Source organism: Lagopus muta, chromosome 6, assembly GCF_023343835.1.
Source record: "Lagopus muta isolate bLagMut1 chromosome 6, bLagMut1 primary, whole genome shotgun sequence".
NCBI classification, from domain to species: Eukaryota; Metazoa; Chordata; class Aves; order Galliformes; family Phasianidae; genus Lagopus; species Lagopus muta.
In genome coordinates this window covers 27,993,207-28,019,035 of record NC_064438.1, presented here as the reverse complement: position 1 = coordinate 28,019,035, position 25,829 = coordinate 27,993,207, and the positions used below count along the sequence as shown (strand labels likewise).

General features: G+C 38.8%; 1 protein-coding gene across 2 annotated transcripts in view; it reads right to left on the bottom strand.

The window, feature by feature from the left end:
* Positions 1-25,829, bottom strand: part of DCAF5 (DDB1 and CUL4 associated factor 5) — a 67,462-nt gene that overhangs the window by 13,548 nt on the left and 28,085 nt on the right. For both annotated transcript variants that reach the window (XM_048948176.1, XM_048948177.1), the window contains exons 6-7: positions 18,324-18,537; positions 4,822-4,888 (exon numbers count right to left, since the gene is read on the bottom strand). In XM_048948176.1, coding sequence (XP_048804133.1) covers positions 4,822-4,888; positions 18,324-18,537 — 281 coding nt within the window. The remainder of the gene's footprint in view (positions 1-4,821; positions 4,889-18,323; positions 18,538-25,829) is intronic.

Sequence of the window (25,829 nt, the reverse complement as noted above, 5' to 3'; positions counted from 1 at the left end):
AAAGTCTCTGGTCACTCACACACCCCCATTTGTTTTGCTCCTTAGAGACCTGTCTATAGTGAAACCTGTCTTAGTGAAACCAAGGCACAGGTTTCTGCAACATCTCCACTAGCAGGACCAGGAACCTGATTCCAGGTGTAGAAGCAGCCAGAGCAAACTCGAGGTTTTCTCAGCAGCAGAGGCAGAACTGGCTTTGGACACACCAAAGACAGGGTGAGAACAGCAAGGCTGGTTGAGAATCTGTTTCCTTTCAGCAAGGTAAGAGATGGTTTGGGAGACACACGAGGGAAGTCTGGCTTAGCACTCCTGCTGCTCCAGGAGAAAGCAAAAGGCTGTGTCTTCCATAAGAAAACAGCTCTAACACTAGCTGCAGGCTGTCACCTTCATCACCTTCCCACCTGCCCACCACTACTCAGGCCAGGTGAAAGGACCAGTGAAAGCGCATGGAGTGGTGGGTTGGTGTCAGCAGCTGCCTTGGACAACCTGCCCTTCCAGGCAATCCCTACTGCACCTCACTGGCCTCGAGCCAACCCTGTGGTGATCTCAGATCTCTGTAGAGCTTCCAAAAGCCAAAAAAAAAAAAAAAAAAAAAAAAAAAAAAATCATTTAAACATCTAAAGAATATGTGGAAAGCTGTAGTAGCAGAGGCTATTTTTGGACATCTGTTTCGTCCCTTCTTCTGTTGTTGCTAAATGCCTGCAGTATTCATACCTTATCTATACCAGCCATCCTACTATTGTTGCTTGTAGAGACAAGCAATAGTGTGAAAGCAAAAGACAAATTTACCATAAAAATGAACCTTGGCACACCCTTCCCACTCTGATCCCTTTCTTGATCTGAGAGAGATGACTCCTGGGGTCTGCCCCACTGCAGACTTGCTGCAATCACTGCACAAATATCCCATGGCACACTGCTGCCAGCACTGACCTGAAGGAAGAGACAAACTACAGACCTAAAAGCAAAATGATCCCAAGACCACTGCTCACAAACAAATACATTTTTATTGGAAAAAATAAAAAAATAAAAATAGACCAAGCTTCCAGGGCATTCTCCCCTATAAGTGGAGTCAGAAAACTGACTCCAAGTGTGCACATACATAAAGTCTCAAAAATAGCTAGACATTATGAAGCAACTAATTGTTGATTATTCATCTTCATCTGTCAGCCTGAAACTCAGGAAGTTGAAACCACAAGCTGTCTCCAGTGAGACAACCCTGTTCAACTGTTAATAAAAGATCTGTTGCTGTATTCTTCAATCTAAAGAGTAGTGCATTCACAGTGACCAAGAAAAAGGGAAGAAAAAATTGCATCAGTTTTGCTGCAAATTCATGCAAGTAACTGTACCACAACATTGGACCCTTCCTTGCTAGCAGTTGCAGTTAAAGACAGAATTAAAAAGAGGTTTTGAATCAGTTTGCAGTTCTGATTTAGTAAAGTTTTTGCAAAGTCTGATAAGAGCTTGACAATGTAAATTGAAGGATTGCAGACTGCCTTTTTCCAGTCACAACTAAATATCATGCATCTCATACAGCATCTTAGAGGAGTATTTCAAAGGCAAGAGAAAAAAAGCTCTGAATTACAAAGATGATTCAGAGTAGCGAGTGAGGAATGTAAAGCCCTACCAAACCCTCCATTACTTCACAAGACACGCCAGGTTCTGTCTTGAACAGAGATTCTTTACCAAGAGACCATGTTTATGGGAGTTTGTTCTAATACTGCCTGAAGTATTTGTGCTGTTTAACAGGCTTGCTGAACAGGTCACTTCTCACTTCTAGCTTGCCTTGAAGTCAGATAAATGTCATGGAAACTCAGGGCTACTTTTCTTCTACCAGGCCAATGTATATATTTTGCTAGAAACTTTGCCTCTGAAGAAAATAGAATAAGTGCTTTAAAGAGGAAGTTGGCTAACAGACTTACCAAACAACTGGCAATTACTTCTGAAGCAATAGTGGAAAGCTGGATGGAGAAGGAAGTGGAATAACCAACAAAGTATTCTATTTTCAAGTAAGGACAAAAGGTGATTTAAAAGCAACTCCTCTTTTGGCAGTGAAAGTCCTGGCCTGTTTAAAACAATCTAAACTTGTAGAGAGAGACAGTCAGCAAGACTCCAACCAAAGAACCTCCTAAGCAGCTTAGGGAATACCTTTTCCTCCTCCCCAGTTTTCACATAAATCCTGTCTTAAAAAACTAGTCTGAACAAAACCACCAGAGGAATCTCTATCTGAAGGAGAACAACTCAAAGCAGCCTACTGGTAGGACATCTCTGAATTGTGATTATTTGCAAAAAAATGCCAGAATTTGCTCAATTTTCCAGGCAAATTTACAAAGCAGGTAACTGGATTCCTCCAACATGAAATAAACTTGCAGTTGCTTGACTGGTGTGTTTCTTTCCATTCCTTACCTTTTTTTAGTAACATTGCTAGCCTTTAGATAGCAAGTAGTAGCTATACCTGAGCATAACCAAAGGGATCTGTTTCAGAGCTATTCCTAAGGAGAAAATCTCTAAAAAGATTTATACTTGCAAATAAGTTATTTACTAGTAAGTGATATAATTTAAGGGAGCTGTACCGTAAATATTTGTAGCAAGTGCCTGAATTCAACAGACATCAGTTAGGGCACTACTTTTATTTAAAACAGTGACCAAAGGACATTATATCACCCTGTCCAGTTTGTGAAGTACTTAAATGAAAAACCACATTCCACCCCTTAATATCACAGACCCAAATATGTTCCTAAATTAAGCTAGAACGTGAAAATAAGGAGCGTTCCCCTCAAGCAGAAGGTTTCTAAGGTCTCCACACCCGATAACAAGACTTCTTTTCCAAGAAGGAAGCCGAGCAAACTCTACAGATGAACTACTGTGAGCCACAGGATCAGATTTTAAAGAGGATGTTTCATCACAATTAAAACAGGTCCAACCCTTCAAGAGCTGAGTGAAGAAAAGCTTCAAGAAGACTATCACAGGTGACTTGGACAGGTAATGTGTTATTTACCACCGAAACAGAATTTCTGTGTCTAAAAAGCTCATCTGTGTCTACAAAGCTCATCAGCCTTTTCAAAATCTTCCAATAAATCTCATGTAAATTGAGCAGTTCTCTAAGACACGCGGGTTCCTACCACAGGATCTTCTGATCCCATTAAGCAAGTACTGAAGGCAATTGACATTAAGTAATTAATTTTGTAACTGAAATGTTGCAAGTTTACTGACACCCTTCCTCAAGTTAGAAGAATCAGAAACAAAAAAGCTGACTGAAACACATATTACATTGTTTTAAATAATTCTAGCTACCACTCTGTGCAAAGATCCCAGATAAAAAGTTTATCATCTGAAAAAAAAAAAAAAAAAAAAAAAAAAAAAAAAATTGGGAGCATTACAGCCAAACCCAGAAATCTTAATTTTATAAATGCAGTCAGGACAAGTACAGTAACAGGCATAAAATGTAATTCTACCGTGCTCAAATGAAAACTTTCTGATAAATAATATTTAAACATATGTAACATTTGTTTTAAAGAGCAGGAAATTCCAGAATTAACAAAAATATAATAAAACAAAGAGAATCATACAAATTAAAAGCTAAGCAGAGGGACGTTTCTATAAAACCTATAGTAAAGGACACTAGGGTGAGGAACTGCCATTTTTAACAGGACCATCTTCCGAACTTCTGGACTGCAACACCAAATGTTCACTGAATTACCAATCCAAGATTCAAATGACAATTTACTCAAAACTCTACTGGTAACCAAACCTTTTAAGAGGCAAACTATCCTCTAGCTTCGATTAAACAGTGGTGATGAGTGGCCTTTTAAAATGAAACAAGATCTTCTCACTTCAACTCCATGGCAGATTGTAATTTGCTCTCACTATTGCTAGTGTACCTCAAAAATCATGAAATAACACTTGGTTGTTCTTAATACCACTAAGATGCACAATTTAAATTGTGAAAGTCATTCAAAATAGAAACAGTAGATTTACACAGAGATTTAATGAAAATACAAAACCACTCCAACATTTTAGAGATGCTGTATGGCCCATAGGTAATAACGGATGATGCTGTATTGCCAAACTCTACATATTAGGGAATGGTATGACATCAGGCACTGACCAAGAGTGGCATTTGCAATGCTATTGTTGCATGCCAGCCTGTTGCTTTTCTTTACTCAACATCAGCTCTTCAATTCTTTTACACAGATTTTGCTACAGTTACTTTCTTCACGTCTGCCCCACCTTGAGAACCCTCAAAAATAGCCCAAAGCAGTAATTTCTACCAGCAACAGCACTCCTCCACTCAGAAAGTCCAGGAGAATAACTGCTCTGTAGTAGAATTCAGTGGCTCCGGGGTAGGAGGAAAGGAAAAGACAGGTGCACTGTACAGAACAGACCAACGTACTGGAACTGTAAGGAGCAGCTTGGAAACCCAGAAGCATTTTATACTGCAAGCTTCTTCCTCGGATGAAATTTCTTAGCAAGACCCTACATATTTCAGTGAGCTCAGAAAGTAAGTTCAGCTTAGAAGCAGCAAAGTTGGTAGACAGGAGGGAGAAAAGACAAATCTGCCTCCAGCCATAGCTCCTCCCCTTCATCAGCTCCTCTAGAAGATTTAAATGGTAGTTATATTGGAACAGAAATAAGAAGAAAATTACTATATCACTGATACACATAGCATAGCCTATTACCACCCTTACAGGTTTCACTCAAATAATTCTAGAATAGTGGTTGAGTGAAAACAGCAATTGTAGAAAATGCAAACTAGTATGTCAGACACATTCTCCACCTAAACCAAAGTTTCTGAAATAATAATTAAAAAACAAAACAAAACCTTACCTGCTTCTGGATCTGGAGGAATCCTCCACATATACAAATTGAAGTCATCAGAGCCCGACAGAATGTACTGTTAAGAATAAAAATAAAAGCAGTTTACCACAAGGTAACACCTGAATTAAGTTATTTTTTAATCTGGGTTCTCCAAACATAAAAAGAAAGAAAGCAAAATGATTTTCTCATTCATTACACCTCACTGATCAACTTAGATAGGGGTAAGGTGCAACAGAATAATGCTTCGTGCTTGTAAATGGACCAAAGTTCAAAAGTACTCTTCATATATCTAACACCCAGTGCCCAAAAAGTATGGCTTCTTTGCTAAATAAGGCTATAGATTATGACTGGCTTTAATGCATACAGGCCTAGATCAAACTCTGATCTTGTAGTTTGCAACACTTGTCTTTTTTTAATGTTTTAATTTTTTTTTTTTTAATGTTACGTCATTTGTTCTTTTTTCCCCCTTAGCTCTTGAACTACAAAGGAAAACTTCAAACACGCACCCAAAAAGAGAGCCAGCACATCCTTTACCCATAAGCACAACGTGCATGGCTCATGGCAGTCTGCTAGAGACCATCAAAGGTCAGTCAGTGATAGAGGGATTCTTGAACACTGAACAAAAACAAAGTTGAACACTCAGACCAAAAGAAAACATGTGAATCACACTGATATATATATATATATAGATATATATATATTTTTTTTTTTTCCTGATTGCAGTTACTCTGAGGAGATGGACAGATGAAAGATTTAGGCGATACTCAATCTGTAATAGCCCTACTACGAACATGCACTGGAATAACAGCTGACATCTCACATGGAAAAAAGCTTATCCCCTCAGTTCCAAGGGGTCATAAACTGTGCCATGTATTCAAATATCTTGTCTCCAGTGAACTGTAAATCCCAAATTAGTGATGAGACGACATTGGTGATCATTATGGTCCTTTCCAACCTAGCCCTTTCTATTACAGAGTCATAGAAACACAGGCAGATACCAATTCTAGTTATACACGTACCAAGAGAGTAAATCTACCATCCTCAACAGACTTGCAACTTGTGCTTAATCAATGCAGTCAAAAAGATGCTTTTTTATTTTATTATTATAACTATTTGAACAGAGGGAAGGAAGAAAAAGAAATAAATGGAGCAAGACCATCTTTTTTCTAATCTTTGATAAGAAAGAAAATTGTTTTATTTGGCTGAAATATAATTGGTTTCTGTCTTTCATTCTCCAGGGGTACATAAACTCATCAAGCAAAGTATCATCAAGCAGTGAGAAGAATAACATAGGACTGAGAAACAAACAAAAAAAATATATACCAACTTGGAGAAAGCTGATACAAATTTGCATATATTCTGTTTGCAATGCTAATTACATTCCTGCAGAGTTTGGATGTTTCCAGCCACAAAAAATGCAATTACCAGCCATGAAGTTCCTTCTCCGGTCTCCAACTATCACAATCCAACCATTCTTCTCTCTTTTATTTTTAAAGACTAAGGATGTGAGTAAGCATTTATGAATGCAATTCTGTTCAGTTTCTTGTAGGTAAGAAGCGCTGATCAAACACCGGTCCCATTAAAAGCTTGTGTGCACTAGTTCTGCATCACTCATAGACCCTTCCTTTCCAAGCCAAAAAAACAATTTCTGCAAGTCAACATGTCCAAGCACTTACACAGCTAACCTCTGCCAAAACGACCTGACAGTGCCAGGAATACATGCTTCCCCTTTCATTTGACTGCTTGTAAATGTTAGACCACAGCAGGCTGATCTGTGGTGCCAGATCTACACAAATTAAGGCTCTCATAGGCAACCTCCCAGCAACCAGAAGGAAAGCAGCTCTCATACATTTTGTTACACAGAAAATGAATGCTTTAAAGAAAAAAAAAAAAAAAAAAAAAAGACTTGCTTAAAGTTATGAAGTTGCCAACCACTGGCATTTATTACCAAAGCACTGCAGTTTAAGCAATGACTAGTTTGCCTGCAAAACATTAAGATAAATGATAACTTCTAAAATGCTAAGTATCTTGAACTTATGACCATAATGCATATTTTTTAAAAAGTTCAAACTCCTTAATGTGAGAACAATTTACCACTTCATGCAATAAATCAAACAAGCCTAACAGTGACAGGCCCAGATGTGACAGAGTATCCTTTGATTTGCAGATGAAAACACAGTATGAGCTGTAAACTCAATGGCCAATTTTCTAGGAAATCTGGCAAGCCACTCACTGCCCTTTGAAAACTCCTGATTAAGGATATTCTCTTTCTTTAGAGGAAAAAAGATAAGCGTCTTCACCCAGCAATGAGGACTAAAGGCAATTTGACTGCATTATCTTGAATGTAACCAGGAGGTCAAGTCAAATTATTATTCCCCTTACCTGTCCCTTGAGAAGCCACATCTGAGTATTGGGTCAGGGGGACCCAAGTGGACAGAAAAGCAACACTAATAAATTGGACAAAGTGGAGAAGGGGAATTGGGGCTGTGAAGACACACAATCTCTTATATAAAAATATAAGGAAAAGCTAAAGGAACTGGCCTTATTTAGCCAGAGGAGAAAGTGAAGGGATGGAGCAGACCCCAATAATCTTCTAAGTGCCCAGAGGAACACAGAGCAGTCAGGGATGACTCTCCTCAAGGGTGTGCAGTGATTGCTTAGGAAGCAAGAGTCACAAGTCACAGCAAGTGAAGTTCCAGCTGAGCACTAAGGAACAACGCATTCAGGAAAGTGACAAATGTCCCAGCGATGCAGGGGAATCTCTATCCTTTCAAATACAAAATTTAACCAGACAACTCCCTGAACAACATGATCTGGTGTTTGAAAACACCTGCCCCGAGACACAACTTACAAAATGTGGCTTCCTGAGTTCTTTTCTCACACAATTTATTCATTGGAAAAAAAAAAAATTAAAAACCTTGGAATGTTTTTTTGTGTTTTTCTCTTTGTTTGGTTGCAGAGGGCAGAGGCAGTGTGAGGAAAACACCAACCTGGATTTTTACAGTATATCACAACATTATGAAAATTCCAATAGGAAGACAAACTTCGCCATGCAGACAGAGACATAAGCTGTAGTTCAGCACAAGGACTTGCATAAGTTCTGTGGTGTGTACAATTTGGAGAGTTTAATAAAAAAGGATTGGCACAGTGGCACAGTATTTTAACTAATTCACACATTCACATAATGGCTGAGATCAACAGAGATCTCCAAAGGTCATCTTTTGGTCATCCTGCTCAAGCAGCGTCACTTAAGATTTGGTTGCCCAGGACCACATTCAGACAGCCAGCCCTAAGTAGATATGAACTCTCTCTGTTAAAAGCACCATAAGGTCCTTCAGTTAAGTCATGCCCTCGTAGCTTTATAACATTTGCAACAACCAAATGTAAATATGGCCAAAGTATTTTGAAGTGCATTGGGAGGTAATGAGGATGAATGAATACAGCATCAGTGTTACAATTTATGTCTAATCAAGGAAGAAGCTCAGCTTCTGAAGAAGTTGCTGTGTCTAACATTGCAACTAAGATAACCCTCAGTAGGTGCCAGAAGAATTAACTGATATAGTCTTCTATACAAGATTAATGTTTTAAACTACAGACTATTTTTAAACTACAGTCAACTGTGAAGTTTTTACAGAAATTTAAGTTTTACTTCAATAATTAGCTGGGCTAGTAATCCCCAGAAACAGCATGTTCTGCAAAATGCCCAACAGTTTGTGGTCTTTCACTACCACCACTGAAGCAGTAAGCATGGTTTTCCATTCTCCTATAGTGTTAATGATACCACTGGAATGCACGTTCTCTTGATGTTCTCACAATATAGAACTGAACTGCTGGAAGCACTACACAGCTTTGCAGCTGGAGACTGAGAGCCAGCCAAAAGTACAACCTTACAGCTATGGCCAGCTGAAGCTTCAAGAGCAGGCATGTTAAACCTAGACACAGCCATGACACTTAAAAGAGAAGTCAGTTCCAATGAGTAGTATCTGCATGAGACAGCAGAAACCCAAGGCTTCTGGAGGGCACAGCTGGACTAACACTTACATGATCACCTGTGTAAATCTTTATTTCATGTATACAGTATTAACATACCAATAAGGCAATAATTTTCCCACACAAGTTGAGAGCTATGGGATAAGGATTGAGAAATTAAAATCAGTTGACACTACCAGAGAATTCAAAGAAATAATTGCTGTGAAGTACACCAACCCCTTGTTAATAAGGCTGAAATCCTGAGGGAAGGGAGCAGACTTTTTAAAAGGAAGAGAAAGGAAAGAAGAGGGCTTTGGAGTGGAGTAGATGAAACAACATCATGCTGCTTAGACTCCCCTTTAATTATGCCCAAGGATTTTTGGTCCTGAGGGGATGTACAAAGAGTAATTCCTAGGAGAATACCTTCTGCTGACTTGCTTCAAGAACAGAAGCCCAGATAATCAAATCACAGAGGCAAGCTAAGAAGATACAGAAGTATATGCACTCACAAAGATGAGTAAATGCACAGACAGGGTGCACTCCCCTTTTACTCTCCCCTCAAAAGACAAACTGTAAGCAGAAGCTAACCCAGAAAACCAGTGTTGTGCAGAATTCTGCATCAGACTAGACACTGAGCCAGGAGTACAGATGCTCAGATGTCTGAGGGGAGAGACCAATATTAAAACCACCTGTTTCATTGTCTGCATTTTTGCTGCTGTATCTAACTAGGACTTCAGAAGACAACATTCAGCATATTCACACGTACGTAAGATTAGAGAGAAAAGTAGTTGCTAGTAATTATTTTTTATTATTATTATTTTAAGAAGAATCAGCTTCCATGTCTAGCTGTTAGTAACAATGACAGGAAAAGGCTTCCAGATGACTACAAGCTGCTGATTCAGAAGTTTGCCTTAGAAGGAAGAAAACTCTCAGGCGTGGTTAGAGTTGGCTGCTAGAGAAAGAACAAATTCAGTTTGAGCTTCATGTACACATGAACTACTTAAAATGAACTGCCATCAGGAATCTGGCAGAATTATGCTGGACTAGTATTTCCCACTCATTACACCGCAGCGCGTCTCGTTTTCTCTTTCCCCAAGGAGATTAGAACCGTTGATACAAATAAGCGGAGATCTAATCTGTTGCTGCTATAGTCTCTTAACAGTAGCATTAGCGTTGTATTTTGCAATACCAGCACTCTGGGGAATTTATTTTTATTCTTACCATTGCTGTTCTGAAAGCTTTCAAAATCCCACAGGCTACATTTACTCAGGTACTACTGAATATGGAGTATTTCAGTGAAATTATATCTAACCTTATTCTATAATTTGCAACATCCACATTTCCTGTTTCCATAAAATTCCATAAAATTGTTTATGAGTAAGATCAGAGATATTTTTAAGCTTTTGGCCCTACAAATGGACCAGCAAACGTGGATCATTTTTCCAAAAATATGAGTGGATCTTTGGGTTGGGTTTGCTGATGCAGTAGAGAATAAGAAGAACTTAGAAGAACTTGTCTTAAAATGCACAACAGAAGAACATGCAATCATCATGCCATTATATATGGATGAGTAAGACCATGGGTAACAGTACAGAGAAAATAACAATGATTTTAAGTAACTAACAGGAGATGCCATACTGAAAAAGCCATGCGTCTGCAGATGCCCAACTTAGGGTCACTCCTCCTAAAGACAGCAAGAAGTCTGAGAGACACAAATTCCATGCTGCTGCTTACCATTTTGCCAACAAATCAGCTCTGAAAGAGATTAAATGTCAATTCCCATTCACCTGAGCATGTCTATCCCTTTTTCAATGGGGCCAACAAAACTTTCAACACGAAATATCAGATTAGACAAAGTTTTTCTCAGTCTTTTAGGGAGACATTCCTTATTTTCTTTAAGTACATCAACGTTCACATGCTAAAGAAGAAGTACAGAGGTAACCAAAATTTGGAGGAGTTCTGATAGTGCTTTGCATAGCCCCTTTCACAAGCAAGCAGTACAGGCCTCCATATATTGCCTTAAATATATTTAATGACAGGAATGCAAGTCTGCTAGGCTGAAGTCTTAATAGCTCTTGACCATAAGAGATATCTTGGACATCTTCTCTGCACCAACTTGACAAGAAGTTGAAAAAAATGTTGACTGTTTATCCAGGGATGAAAATTCACTGCAATCTGCACTTCGAAGAATATAAAAACAGTATTTTTCCCAAAGGAGAAAGGTTTCCTAAAGAAATAAGACTTAGGCTATTTTGTGCTCAATCTGACTTAAAGAACCTTTAAGACTGGGGGCCAGTTTCAATTCTGATAGAAGACCAGAGGTCCCCCCTTATTTTAAACAGTCACACAGGCGATGCCTTGTATGCAGGCACTGAGCAAAAGACAGTACCATAATCACACCCCCACTGAGCAACAGGAAGCCCAAATAGAGACCCACAGAATCGTAGGCATTTGAAGGGACCTCTAGAGATCATCTAGTCCAAACCCCTACTAAATCAGGTTCCCTAGAATAGGTTACAAACTGATCCTTAAACTAAACAAAATGCCTACAAAAACCCTATGATCGACTCTTTATGAAACTATTTCAAAGGAGATTAGAAAGCAAACTACAAGAAATAAAAGGACCAACTCATAACTGTGTGTTTACGTATTACAGATCTCGACCAAAAATAAAGGTCTCACTATGCATTACACATTTAGATGAAAAATGCTTGATGAAAGATAATCAATTTCTTTTATTTTTTTCCAAATACAGCTGCTTCTTTGGCAGAAGAGTCTCATTTATAAGATGCATAGAGCAGTACAAGCATCTCAATTTTTTTTTAATGATATATTTAATTCACAATGTGAATAAATTTTAGTGCTATGTCTGCTCTTTTCTGCAAGTCAAAAGTCCACAGATTTATTTCCATGTCATTTTTTTTGTTGTTCAGAGTGCCCACAGATCAGGAAAACAAAAAAACAAGTTAAGGACATATACATGGCTGACAGTCAGACTGAACATCTGAAATGTTTTTTCTAACCTAAATGATTCTATGAGAAGAAAAAACATTTTTTTCCTGATCAAAAAGCAACAAGATGTGTGCATACACACACCAGCAAGATAATGCAATTTGTGTGACATGGGCAATTCCAGAGGTATAAGAAAAGATTTCCCACAAAGCAGACATACTGCATTTTCCCTTTCCTCAAGCAACCAAGAAATAAACAAAAGCCAGTTGGCTAAATACTTCTGTCGCTTTTCATGCCCTGATCTTTGTGTCAGGCTCTTCCTTTATGCTGATGAATCTAAGCTTACAGTATAGAGTTCCTACTGAACACGGCTTGAAGACCTGCTCTGATGATTATCTGCTGCCCTCCTCAATAGGTGTGCTCCCACCTACAACCCTTGTAGCTCTCTTAACACAGTAGCAGCCTGGGTCAGTACAATTCCTGGGCTTTATTTTAGCCAGCTTGCACAGGGTTCAGGCAGGGGCCAGCAGAGCCTAAGTACAACACAGGAACTCTCCTCACAATGCCACACTGCCTGGTGTGTCCCCTCACACTGCAGCCCAGCAGAGCGGCTGCCTCTTCTTGTCTCAGAAGTGCTCACTGCCCTCTGCTAAGAAATTCCTTCCTCCAGGTGAGGTAATCAGAGGGTAGGGTGAGGGAATGGTGTGATGCAAAGAACAGCCCCACCTGTGCAGGTGGTTCTCTCTTGCTGCTGTCCCAATGACAAGGTCTGAAAGTAGGAGAAGATAACTGGGAAAATTACTAGAGTATGTTTCAGAAAACTTACCCTTTTTAGTAGATAAATTATTTTCTGAATCATATGTTTCTTTCATATCCTTCCTTGCGTTAAATCCTGGGTCCTGAATCCTATCCTTTGTGCAGTGTCTGACACTACGAAAGATTCACCTTACAATTAGTTCTCATAGCACTGTGGTGTTAAGGAACACATTTGCTTTGAGAACAGCCATATTCTTTCATGCAAGCCAGGAGAGCAGCTTGAAACCTTCATTTCTGAAGGCTGTTGTTAAAGAGGGTTCAAACTGGCACAAACAAGAGCTTAAGAGATTTCCATCTTGGCCTGAGAATCAGGCAGGTACATTCAAAAGCATTTTACAACAGTAGCTTTGTTCCTCAGTGCGAAGCATGCCTATCTCATGAACTGGAAAAAGAAAAGCCGTGACACAGGAGAGCGGAGAAATACAAATTGCTTCTAGTACATAAAGTTCAAAGCCAAAATGTTGTATTCCCAGCCTCTAATCCTTAGCCTCAGGAGCAGCCAACTCTGTCAGGGGCAGCTCTGAACACTTACAGAAGCATCATTTGGAACAATCCATCAACACTTTTACAGCTACCTTTTTTGCTATGCAGAAAGGCCATAGCAGTGATTTTATTAATGACCAAAAGCAACTTCCTTCAAAACTTTTACTGCGGATTTTTAGGGTAAGGAAAATATTACATTCCAAAGAAAGTAACATTATCTGAACATATGAAGGGGACTCCTCTTATAGGTAGCTGAATCTGCACATCCCCCAGTTGCTGTTTTGCTCTTCCCAGCCATCTGCTACATTCCTTTTTTAAAGACATGCTAAATCAAATATTCTATTCATCAGGATTATCCAGAATTCACAGTCACTTCTTCAATACCTAAAAAAGGCTGAGTAGTCTTGTTTCATAGTTCAGTAAGAAATGTTGCCAGTGTAGTCCGTATTGCTCATCATATTTAAAATGCACTCTCTGTTCACTCTTCCTTCCCTTTCCTCTCCCCATTCCTGGGAGCTATACTAAGTTGCATGTCTCCCGTGATGCATCTATGCATGCAGATCTCAGTTTTTCTAGTTAGGGCTCTAAAATTCAGTTTCAGAATGGTTCCCTTTGAGTTCATGCCATATGTTCCAGAGTTCTAACTACACCCACCAAGGGCTTGTGGGAATTCAGAAGAGAAGAGGGAGAAGAAGTAGGGCTGGGAGGATGCCCCAGGGAACAGAGGAAGAGGTGTTCAGAACCAGAAGGGCTAGAGGAAACTCCCAGCTCCTTCTGCCAAGGCCCAGACTCTGAAGAGCCTCCCAAACGTCAATCACCCAAAGCAATAGGGAATAACTGAATCCATAGCCAGATGCATTATTCATGTATGTATTTTATACGCATGTGATTTTATGCACATACCTGTGATTTAACGTGCCAAACAGATATGGTAAAAACAAAATATCACCTCATCACTAATTCTTCAAAGATGCCAACTTCAGACAGAAAAAAAACACTAATTTTCTTTTTATCCAAGGATAGCAAAGTATTTGCACAGACTGCTTTGCATATATATTAAATAGTAATGACTGCAGGAAGCTACTCTTCATTAAGAAATCTTCTGTGCAAAGGAAACAAAACGCACTTTTTAGAAAAAGGATTTGTCTTTTTCCTTTTTCAAGCTAGACACTGACAAGTATTACTTCCAAAGATAAATGGTCCTTAAATCAGATGACAAAGGAATACAAAAGAAAAGTTCTATTTCTTTAGAAAAGCAGTGTACAGCCATGTAAGACCTCTGGCACCTATGCAGGCAATTCTAGTCTTAGAAGGTTTATGTTCATGTAATAATTCTGTTGTGTCAAAACTCTGTTGTCCCCACCTAGGGCTATTTAGTGCACAGATTTGAACATAATGAAGGCAGTAACTTTATAGGGTTTGGAGCAGACTGCAGTGCTGTGAGTGGTACATTCCTGAAACTCTCCTATACCAGCGTAATGCCAAAAGAAAAGGCTGAGTGGTGACGTAATGTCTGAGGGCATGCCAGAGTTAAGACTGTGTTTGATTCACAGGGCATAAGTTATTTCTCTCCACTTTTCTTGAGGCAGGCAGTTTTTTACAGCTACAAGTGTTACAGAGTCCCACATTAACTGCATAGGTAAGAAACAAAACAAAACAAAACAACACACCACAATGAAATGATAGCATTTGTCACTGTGACACAGATGACAGCTATTGAGCAAGAAAAGCTTCTAGTCTATTTTTGTTTGGAAGGGTTTTCTCAGTTTTTTGAGGATTCCCCCTCCTCCCCCCCCCCATCATCACTACAGAGCTCTTACGCTTAAATACACACGAGTGCCTGAAACTCCATAACACTCCCTGTAATCCTCAGACCCAACAAGACAATTTCTACACTTGTCTATCAACTAAAAATCCTTACTATTTAAATAATGTTTCCCAAATTCTGATGCTGACAAGTAGAACGGAAGTCCCCCACTAGTCCTACTGACACAACTTGAGACTCTCACACGTTCTATAATTTGTATGAAAACCAACACTTGTGTACTGCACAATCAGTGGGAGTTAGATAAATAAGAAATGGCTTTAAAAATCTGGGTCTGGATGCCTGTACCAGAAGGATGGTCAAGTTACGCTCTGGTCATCACACGTGATCCATCTAGCCTATCTTATCCTTCCTTCTTATCCTTTCACAGCTGTATGACTCAAGTGAGCTCCTGGATACAGCAACAGCACACAATTTTGAACACATTTATCTACCAACATCAGAGCTCTCCTACAAAAAGAGGAAAAAAATAGTGGCATGTGAATGAGGTCATTTCACTCATACCATAGACAAAAGACAGTTCAGAGAGAAGCAAATGAAGGAATTATAAATGGCTGCGAACAAAGCACCAACTGAACACCGCCTCTCATGTTTTGGTAGTAGGAATAAGCAAGACTGAGGCATTTCTAGAGAAAATGTTTGCATATATTATTCACTGGTTTTCAAATCAACTGGACAAGGGCAACAGAGCTTTTGGAGGAAAACAACACCATGTAAAAACACAAAAAGCAGCAAAGCTGTTCATCTTCTCTTCATCTTCAGAGATGTGTTACCTTGCTTGTGCTGCAGCCCTTGCCCCATGTCTGTAAAAACTCAAAACCATTTAAAGCACTTCAGATTGTGTTGCTTCAGACTTAAATAATAAAAGAATAAAATAAATAAAAGACTGGGATTAACATGCGAATCTTTATGGCTTTTTTGTTCCTTAAAGTATTAAGAGTATTTCATTGTTAAGAGGTTTCAATTCTACTTGCATCACAGGTGCTATGCAGGTGGTATGTAAATCACTGCAAATCTGCTAGATGCAGGCTCCCTTTTGAGTGGCAAGCCAGGAGAGCTTGATTCAAACTGCTGAGTACCTGTGATGACCATCAAGCAATGGTGAATTAAGGATATACCTTCTCTCATTAAGGTTAAAATAGAGTAAAACTCTAACTTTATCAGATGAAATAACCCAGAGAACACACGATAGTTCCTGAACAATGGTGAGTTACATTTTTAAATTAGTAGAGACAATGTATGAAATATTAAAACCTAATTATTTAAGACACTTATAAAAAAGATTGAATTATCAGTTTAACGAAGATGAAAATAAAAATCAGAGACAGATAATATGGGAGGTGCAACAAAAGAAAACTTCTGAGGAATCTTTCCTACCACAAGTGATACTCACAATCTGAACAGAACTTTTTTTAATCCCTACATTCATTCAAACAGCCCTTGTGCAAAGAACCTTAGCCTACACAGTTTTGATTCTGCATGGAAATACAAGCAAGGAATTCTATGAAACTCAGGAGGGACTTCATATGGATCTCGAATGAAAGACTTTCTTTATTAAGGCAAAAGACAGCAATATTAGAAGGGGGCAGGGGCTGGAACCAGACTAAATTGGAAACAGATTTTTTGTTGTTATTGGTAGTTCCAATTTTGGGGACAGTTCTTATATGCATTATTTCATTTTCACAAAATAGACCAAGAAGAAGAGGCACACTAGTTGTATAGAACTAATCTCAACAAATACTGTTTGGGTTTCTTTCTTATTCAATTTGTCTATCTTCAGCAAGTTGCAGCCCTAACTTTCTTACCTAGACAAACCTGGAAATGAAATCGGGTTCTCTGTAAAGGACAGCATCTAAGGACCCTCTATACTGCTGATAAACATAACCAGATGAATCTGAGCATTACTGGACAGGTTTAGACATACACAAATGGCCCACATGTCAGTATTTCCTGCAGATTCATTGTCTTTCTTTGGCTCCCATTGAATGATAGGTATAAGTTTGTATCTAAATATCAGATCACACCTCTCTAATTTTCCATATTAAATCTCATCTTTCCTCCTAGGTTCTTATAGCACGTGTAAGGAAATAGAGCTCCTTTTGCTCTGATTTCCAACTCACTACTACCATTGTGTATTGCTACTTATCCAAATTAAAGGTCCACCCAGCCAAGAGAATATCAGCTTTAAAAATAAAAAATAAAAAAAATATATGCTTCCCAAGCACAGCATCAGCCCAATACAGAACAGCTGTATTCTTCCCATTGAAATAAATAACCCTGTACCCATGAGAAAAGTGCTTAAATGAAACAGACGCTAAGGCTTCTTTACAGACCCTCAGTAACAGACAGGTAGCTAGATTGTTTGTCAGAGTGTACACAGGCTTAACTCTGATTTCTAGAAGAGAAAGCTGTGCCATCTTCAGGCTTACTAAACAATGGACCCCGAATCATCAACTCTTTTTTTCTTTTTCCTTCAACAATACATGTGTTTATCATTCTTTACAGCAAATATCTCTATTTTTTCAAGATGATTTCAGTATTGAATTATCATTCTCCTGCCAAAATCCATATAAAACTCAGAAACAGCATGCAACACAAAGACTTCCCATATCCATTTGTCACAAGGTTAAGCTCAGTGACGCAAATGTATTTTCTACTTGTTGTGTGAAAAAAAGCTCAGCTCTGCTTCCTGCAGCAGCAATAGAATTAACAACTGAGTTCTGACTGCAGGACCTTTATTGATGATAACAAAGAAATTTTCAGATTTCAGTTTTGCAGTATTGTGTTTTGAAAATAAATCTTTTGTCCCTGAACATTGTTATTGGTTATTAAATACAGCTGTTCAAGGACAATGTTGAGCTCCAGAAATATGTAAACTGCTGTTAGTCACTTTATGAATGAGCTATTAGAAGGGACATAGTTCTGCCATAGTCAGTAGAGGAACAAACCATGCCTTCATAACCCCCCCCCCCCCCCCCCACTTGCAGAACACCGAACAGTAAAGATCTATGATCTGATCCATCAGTACAGAAAATAAGGGAATTTGAAAGAAGAATTAAGGATTTTTAAAATTCACCATATTTACATTTAGGCGGGATTGTCTCTACCACACTCAAAAGCAATACTGAAATGAAAGTAATGCACTTCCTTATCATATGTGAATGCTATTGTCCAGTCATGGTTCTAAAAATCATATTCAGAGGACCTAAAATAGGCTTAGCAAGTATTTTTCTTATGAATGCAACCTTCTGTCAACCAAGAGGTAAAATTTATCACATGCTTTAATATACATTTTTCTTCATTCAGAATTTATGTTACAAAACAGTTCTGAAATAACCTTACAGATGTTCTGTCTCCTGTTTTACCAACTGAAACAAGCAAACAAAGAACCACCAAACAACCCCAACAAACGTGTTTTCATCCACACCCAGAAGCTCTGTAGACTCTGGAGAGCATTGCTTATTACCTGATCGCGATCACCTGCAAAGCAGCAGCTCTTCATGGTACATGAGTTAAAGTATCCCTGGTTATCAAACTGGAAGACAGGCAGTCGGCAGTGGATGTCATAGAGAACAGGGGGCAGGCGCCGACGCAGTGCCAGCAGTTGAGTTCCATTGCTGTTGAACCGGACACTCATGGCACTCTGAAGAGAGAGGTTTCCACCATAGCGCAGCAATGAACTGGGAAAAAAAACAGGGAACAAGTGAGATGTGCTGCACATATGAACTGAGCTGCTTAGAAACAGATATCTCTAACTTTCCTGAGTCATTTCAAACAAATAGGCCCCATCAACTCTAATCTTGTGTAGCTTCTGCTACAAAGCATCAATTCCTGAACATATTTAATTCAAAACCTGAATGACAAACTTTCAAAATGCTAAGTCTCCAGAAGACTGAAGTTGAATGATGTGAAAAGTACTATATACATTTCCTGCATGGGAGCAAAGTCTCACAGAGTAACCATAGGCCTTAAACAGTCATTCTTGTATTTCTGGGATGTCTGGCCCTGCTCTTTGTGTTCAGACAGTGCCCTAATCCAGCCAAGTCAAACTATCCTTTCTCCCTCTACTCAGGCACTAGATGGTATTTTCTCCAACTGCAGATTCTCTGACTATTATCTCACTTCCACTTCTATTTACATCTCTGCAGAGCATCGGAAGATGTTTGAACTATAAAATCAGTTCCAGCTGAAAAAAGCCACATTACTAACAAGTTATTACAAAAAATGCTAAAATAAGACACTTAGCTAATTTCAGCCTTGCTTCATGAACAAATAGGCAGGACAATTATGCTAACACATGACACTATTACCTAAAAATCTCACATGGTTGAGATAGCTTGTTTCCTTATTCCATATAAGGCTACATGACCAGAGCTAGACTATCTATATCAGTTCTTACTGACACATACAATACAAAAACTAAGAGTCATGATTTTCTAATCTCTCTCTTTAAAACCGTAACAGAATATGGAATTTGTCCCATCCAGGAACTTAACGATAACCATAGCATGTCTGAAATTCAGCTTCCATCGCACAGACTCTCTTCTCAAAGACACATTCAGTTCTTTTACTCAAAATCATTATGTGTATTGAGAGGGAGACTAAGAAAGAAGATATTTTCCTTGTCAGTTTGTGGTTTGTTTGGTTTTTTCCTTCATAGATCACTGAAACTTCCTTAAGAAGTACTGAATCTGTATTTTCTGTTAACAGTTTCTGAGCAATCTCAATCAAATCTTGTATATTAGGAGCTGTAACTCTTACACACTGTCTGGACCAGACAATGCATACCAGAGCATAAGTTGCAAATTCTAGAAGGAAGGTCATTCATTGGTTTTAATACATAATGTTCTCTGATGTAGCCCTCTGCCTCAACATCTGTGAAAAATGAGTCACTCTGCTTGTATGAGAGGCACATTCCACACAGGTTGAAGCATGCATCCTTACAGGAGATACTGTAAGTTAAAAAACTATTGTTCATAATAAGCCATAGTTAAACAAAACAGGAGACTAGACTCCACCTAATAAAGGCACTAGAAACACCCTACTCCTGCTTTTTTAACTCAACAGTCAAAGCCGCGGTGCTACAAAAGAACTAGAAATTTCCTTTTCAAAGCCAATTAAGAGTGTTTCAAAAGCTGGGCAACAAAAATTTTTAACACGTTTTACTGTCTTGCTTTGAGCAGTGAGACATATGGTTTAACTTTTGATGAACATAGATTTGGGCTACATAGAAACCTGGTTCAAATAAAACACAAAAGAACAAAACATAGGACAGTTGTGGTGGTTTGTCTGTTCATTTCACTTCTTTCCTCTTAGGCCCTAACCACAGTCACTTGCTCCTATGACTTATCTGTGCCACTGGATAGTTTCGTGAGCCAAGTTAGCTCAGCAACATGGGGAAAAAAAGAACACATAGCTTTCCTGTTAGACAGCTGGTTTGTGCCAGCTCAAAGAGCCTAATGAGTACCTGAGTAGATGGGTAAGAAATGGGACAAAGCCAGTTGTCCATTAGCAGGGAAAGACAGCCCTCACTTGGTAACAGCAAGTTATCCCATCCCATTGATCAGCTCACCTAGCTTCACCTACAGTTCCATCACCACATCAGCATAAACCAGCACACTGTTGACAGAGCAGATGACACCTTCACCTCCTTGGTGCGGAGCAAACCACACCAAGAAACTGATTTAAGTAGAAAGCAACCATACAAAGAAACAGTTAAGTTTTGATCCTACTCATTTCACCTTTCCTGCTGAGCACACAAAAGCGGATGTCGCTATAGGGCAGAAGTCATACAAAGCCAGAACAAGCTGAGATGAGAGCAAGTAGGCCTGTTACACAAGGCAGTCACACCAGGGGAAGTGTGCTCAGTCAGACTTGAGCTAAGCACACCTAACCACATGGCAGAAACAGCCTGTGAGCATCTCCCTCGTGTCTCCTTCTCTCTCATGCACCTATGCTTCAATCTGGTCAAACTAATTCTAAGGAGACGGAAGGTACAGCCAGACACGACCTCTGTACAAGCTTTCCTTATGGCCCTATGATCACGAGCACCAGCAAAAGATGAGCTGAGAACACCTCACTGGTGGCAGCAGATTTAGATAAACTCTGTGCAGTTCTGACAGCATTCCCAAACAGCTGCCAATGCAAATTGTATGAATTGTAATCTTACAGATAAGGATTCAGGATTTCCACACTCCCACCCCCCCAGTCAGCCCTACTTTACATTCATCAAGATAAAAAAAAAATACTCAGCAACTCAAAATACTCAAACTAAAAAGAAAAAATACGATTGGTTGGTTTCTGCTTTTTCTTTTCTTAACCCAGAAAAGTTTCGTCAAGACATCTCTAGTTTCTCAAAAAAAAAAAAAAAAAAAAAAAATTGTCAACAGCATCACAAAAGATGGAACAGAAGAGCAGAAGAAATAAGCCCATACATTTTTGGCTAATAAGCATCAGATTTTCTATTGAAAAAAAAAAAAGTTATCCATCACAGTAAAACACCATAATGTACATGCACCAGCCAGAGTTGGTGCAACACTGACCTGCATCTTTAGACCAAACCCAAGCCCTTTTCCTCACCACCAGTTCTCTTTCTCAGCCCTAACTGCAGCTCACGTAGATGAGCAAGACTACCAGATACCCCATCCTTCCAAACCTCTAAGTGAAACTGCCATGGTTACTATTATTATTTCTGGTTTGAAATATTCTGAGATCATATTTTATAGTAATAGCAGTGTAATATTAAACTAGCTTCCATTCTGCACATAGATGTTTTTATTAGGCTCCTACAGCAGCCTAAGCTATCAAATAAAACACTTCTTGAAGTAGAATTTTGTATCATGTTTCAGTAACTTCTGTGAAATAAAGCTCTAAAAGAACATTACACTACTGAAATTAACTGAAGTGAAAAAGAGCAGAACTTCAGAAATTATGATCATGTACAAATATGAGAAGCCAAGTATTATGAAGTTACATAGTTAAGACCCCTCAAAAGGCTGATAGTTTTGCCTACTTCACACAGTTCAGCCACACATGTAATGGAAATAATTTGAGCTGTCCTTGAGCACAATATTTGCCTTAAAGAAAAAAATAAATAAAAACCACAGATTAAAAAAAGACTGATAAAGGCTGATAAAGAAATGTTAAAATAGGCATTTAGCACTCACATACAAGAGCAACATGCTGACTGCTTTATTCACTTGTCTCAATTCTGTCTCCAGAATCAGACTTTTTTTTCCTTCACTAAGCACAAAACAAGAGTTCTCTGTTTTTCCCAACCTGCTGTGTTCTGCTTGCTCCTGTCTGCCTCTCTGTAACCCAACTTTTCAACCAGAGCTCATTAAAGTGTTTGCTTTTAACAAGCTATGACAAAGAGGCAGTATGTAGTTAAGTGAGGATGAAGAGAAAAAAAATGACACTAACCTCCCCCTCTCCCCCCCCCAGACATTAATTTCCTGACCAAACATAGCAGAAGTATTTGTTCAATTGCTAATCTTAAGAGAGAATGTCTGAGAAATGTGGTTAGAAGTATGATGGAGAAAATAACTCACGGGTCCATACTGGTGAAAGAGCTAGGAGCCCAACTCACAAACTGAGTTCATGCATCTTATGACATCTCTCTGCCTCTGTATTTTACTCCGTGCTGCACAGATTAGGTATCTAGAATGGAGGTGCTAATGATCTTCCATTATAAATATAGTTGATTACAGAACAATCATTCTGGCTTCAGAAAAAAAAATATTCCTAAGACATCTTCTAGTATATTTTGTCTCTGTTAAAACTGCAGGAAAAAAGAAAGAAAGAATATCCAAGAAAGAAGCTGGGGAAAGTTATGTTATTCTTACAGAATTAAAACTGTTACTAATACTTATTAATACTCAAGAGTATACTCAGTCTGCAATGAATTAAAACCAGAACCAAGGCAGCACTTTGTCGAGGAAGCAGTAGGGAGATGAGGAAAAAGCTGTACTTCAGCATGTTCAGTGGTAAAATTCAGTGGTGGCACTTTTCAGATGGCATCACAATGCCACTTCATACCTTTAGTCAGTGTTACTTCAGGATTTTTTTCTGTCAGGACTAGGTGGGCCACTGTAGACGTGCTTGGATACATTTTTCATGTTAGAACTACCACTTCTGCCTGCTCTTTATTTCATGTCCCCACAAAGTATTCAACACCTTTTTGCAGTTACAAAAAGCACATCTGACATGTCAGACTAAAAGCAAAACACTCATCCTAAAGACCCAGACTGGGACAGTAGCTGGAAAGTCTGAGGGCAATCCTAAAAGGGCATGTCTGAGCAAGATGGGCAGCACCCACTCTGTGCCACAGGCATCACCTTCACGCACCACTCCCAGGCTTCTCCTGGCATTAGACTTCTTCCAAATTTGGTTCGCCCAGGTAGCTGTGGAATGTTAACGTTTGCTTACCAGCTCAGGAATCAACATAGAAAGAGATGAGCACATTTCCAAATTCCAAAAAGCCATCTTGTGCGATTAAGAGAAATGTTTAGTCCACAGATGGAACATTACAGTCCAAACACGTGTTGGTGCTGGAGGGAGGCTGAGGAGGGAGAGAATGACCATATTGCATACAACTGTCCATTTCCACAGTCAGATCTGCTGGATGTAGACAGCACTCAAGTGTTAACTAAACACCAGCTCAGCCAAACAATGGGAGGCTTTCAATCCAATAGTAGCACTACTAATGTAAATAAATCCATTTCTACTGGCAGCCTGTGGGGCAAGGGAAGCAGCAGTCTCACCACAGTCAGAATTTGCATCACTTAAACATTTCCTCTGCAGGAAAAGATTATACCTGAAACAGGAGTTTCCCTCTCCTCCTCTCCCCTACCTCACCTTAAAATAAATAAATAAATAAATAATTTAATCCTTTTTTGGAAGGTCAGTTGCCTGACTGGCAACATAAGTTTAACCCAGACTATTCAAGAGTTAGTTTGACAGACAGTGGTCACGAATAGAATTGAAAGATCAGTGTCCAGGTAGAATTAAAAAATGTATGCATGACTGAATTAAATAGCACCATTAAATTCAATGATTGAGTAGTTTTTCTTGATAGGCTACAAATGCAACAATGAACTGCAGTACAGACACTGTACTTGGGAAATAAGAGAGAGAAGGAAGGAAGGAAGGAAGTGAGAAAGTGCTGGTATCATAAACAGCAGTGTGTGATGCTAACTTAATGAAAGAATGACCTTAAAAGGAAAAAAATGTGTTGAATGCTTGTAACTAATACATATGATTGCATACAAGTGTGTTTGTCAGCATTTCTGTAACCACTATATTGAGAAACTTAAAAAAAATATCTTGGAATACAGTGTTGGAAAAATGCAGAAAGGTTTGGGCTTTTAGTTAGGGAAGAAAAATTCTGTGCATGTATAGAAACCCACACAGTTCTTACTTAATCTGGGGCAAACACTTAGGAAGAGCCCAATCTAAGGCAGCCAGCACAGCTTCACCAGGTGCAGATCATGCCTGACCAATCTGATGGGCATCTAAAATAGAGTGACCACACTAGCAGACAAAGGAGGGGCTTATCTTCAGAAAGTATACACAAGTAAAATCACATGCATCCACCAAGATTGGAAAAGTGGGGAATTTAGGGTGAAGATCCTGTATGTTCAATAACCTGTCATTCTTTCTAATCTTTATTGTTGGGCTCAGGAGCATGTAAATTAATATAAAAAAGGAATCTCCAACATCAATAAATTTCTGTGCTTGGCAAACTTTAAAGTGAACAAAAGTTTCATCTTTCCCTTCAAGCCAAGAGGGCAATAATTATTATTATTTAAATAAGGGCGATTTTTATCTGATAATTAACTTTGGAATCTGGAACTTTATGAACGTCAGACATCAACACATTTACGTATTCAGAGCAGCCAGACCTTGTAACAGCAAATGCTTGTGTGGTTTAACCCTTATTATCTAGTTGAGCAGCTGAACACTAATGTTGCTTCATCAGTGGTCTTCAGCAATTCTCCAGAAAGCATCATTTTCCTTTATTCTACCTTCAGTCATAAAAACAAACAAAAACCCACAACCTGCAGAATTTCATTATTTTCAATAGGATGACAGAGCACAAGCATAGAGTGTACTCCCCCCTCATCTGCACTACTTTTATCCTTCCAGGGCTTAAGGCTACTATAGCAATTAAGCATTCATTAGGATATGACAACAACAACCTGTTTGCTTAAGTATTTCTCATCCTCCTACAGCTGTCCCTTAGTGTTTTAGTCTTATTACAGACCTGTTCGCAAACATTCTCACCAGCCTATCCTTGCCCTCACTGCAGATGTGAGTCAGCAGGCACAAAAGTGCCCTATTCTCATTCCACTTGAATTCTCTAGGTGTTACTATAATTTAAGTAATAAATAAGATCTAGTAATGAAATAGTTCTGCAAGAAAAGAAAACAAACATTTAGCCAGATTAAAAACGAGAAAACAGACAACACAAAATAAAGAACAACTGTCCACTATCACAAGCAAACCATTTAAATCATCTCATAATTATTCTCTTTTTCTGATCTCTGAATTCTACAGGCTATTACTCACCCTGGCCAGAAATAGCACCTTGCAGAACTGAGTATAGATTGTGTGAGAAAGTGTTTGAGAACAACACCAAAGAATTTAAAGCTGAACTACCAACAATTACTCTTTAAAAAAACAAAACAAAACAAAAACCACAAAACCATTAGTTGATCAGCTTGAGTTTTGGAATACAAATCATCTGGGAACATTAAATCATTAAATGGTAGTCAAGACTCTACTGGCTCAAAGTGGCAACCACGAAGAATGCAAGTGCAGAAAAGTGATCTGCTCAGCAGAGATATTACTCACATAAAGCTTTAATAATTGTAACCGTTTCTCCTTGTGTAAAGTCAAAAAGGTATATTTGAAAGTTCTCCCTTTTTCCTTTACTGCCCCACTCCTAAAAAGCGGAATTTGTCATCTGATT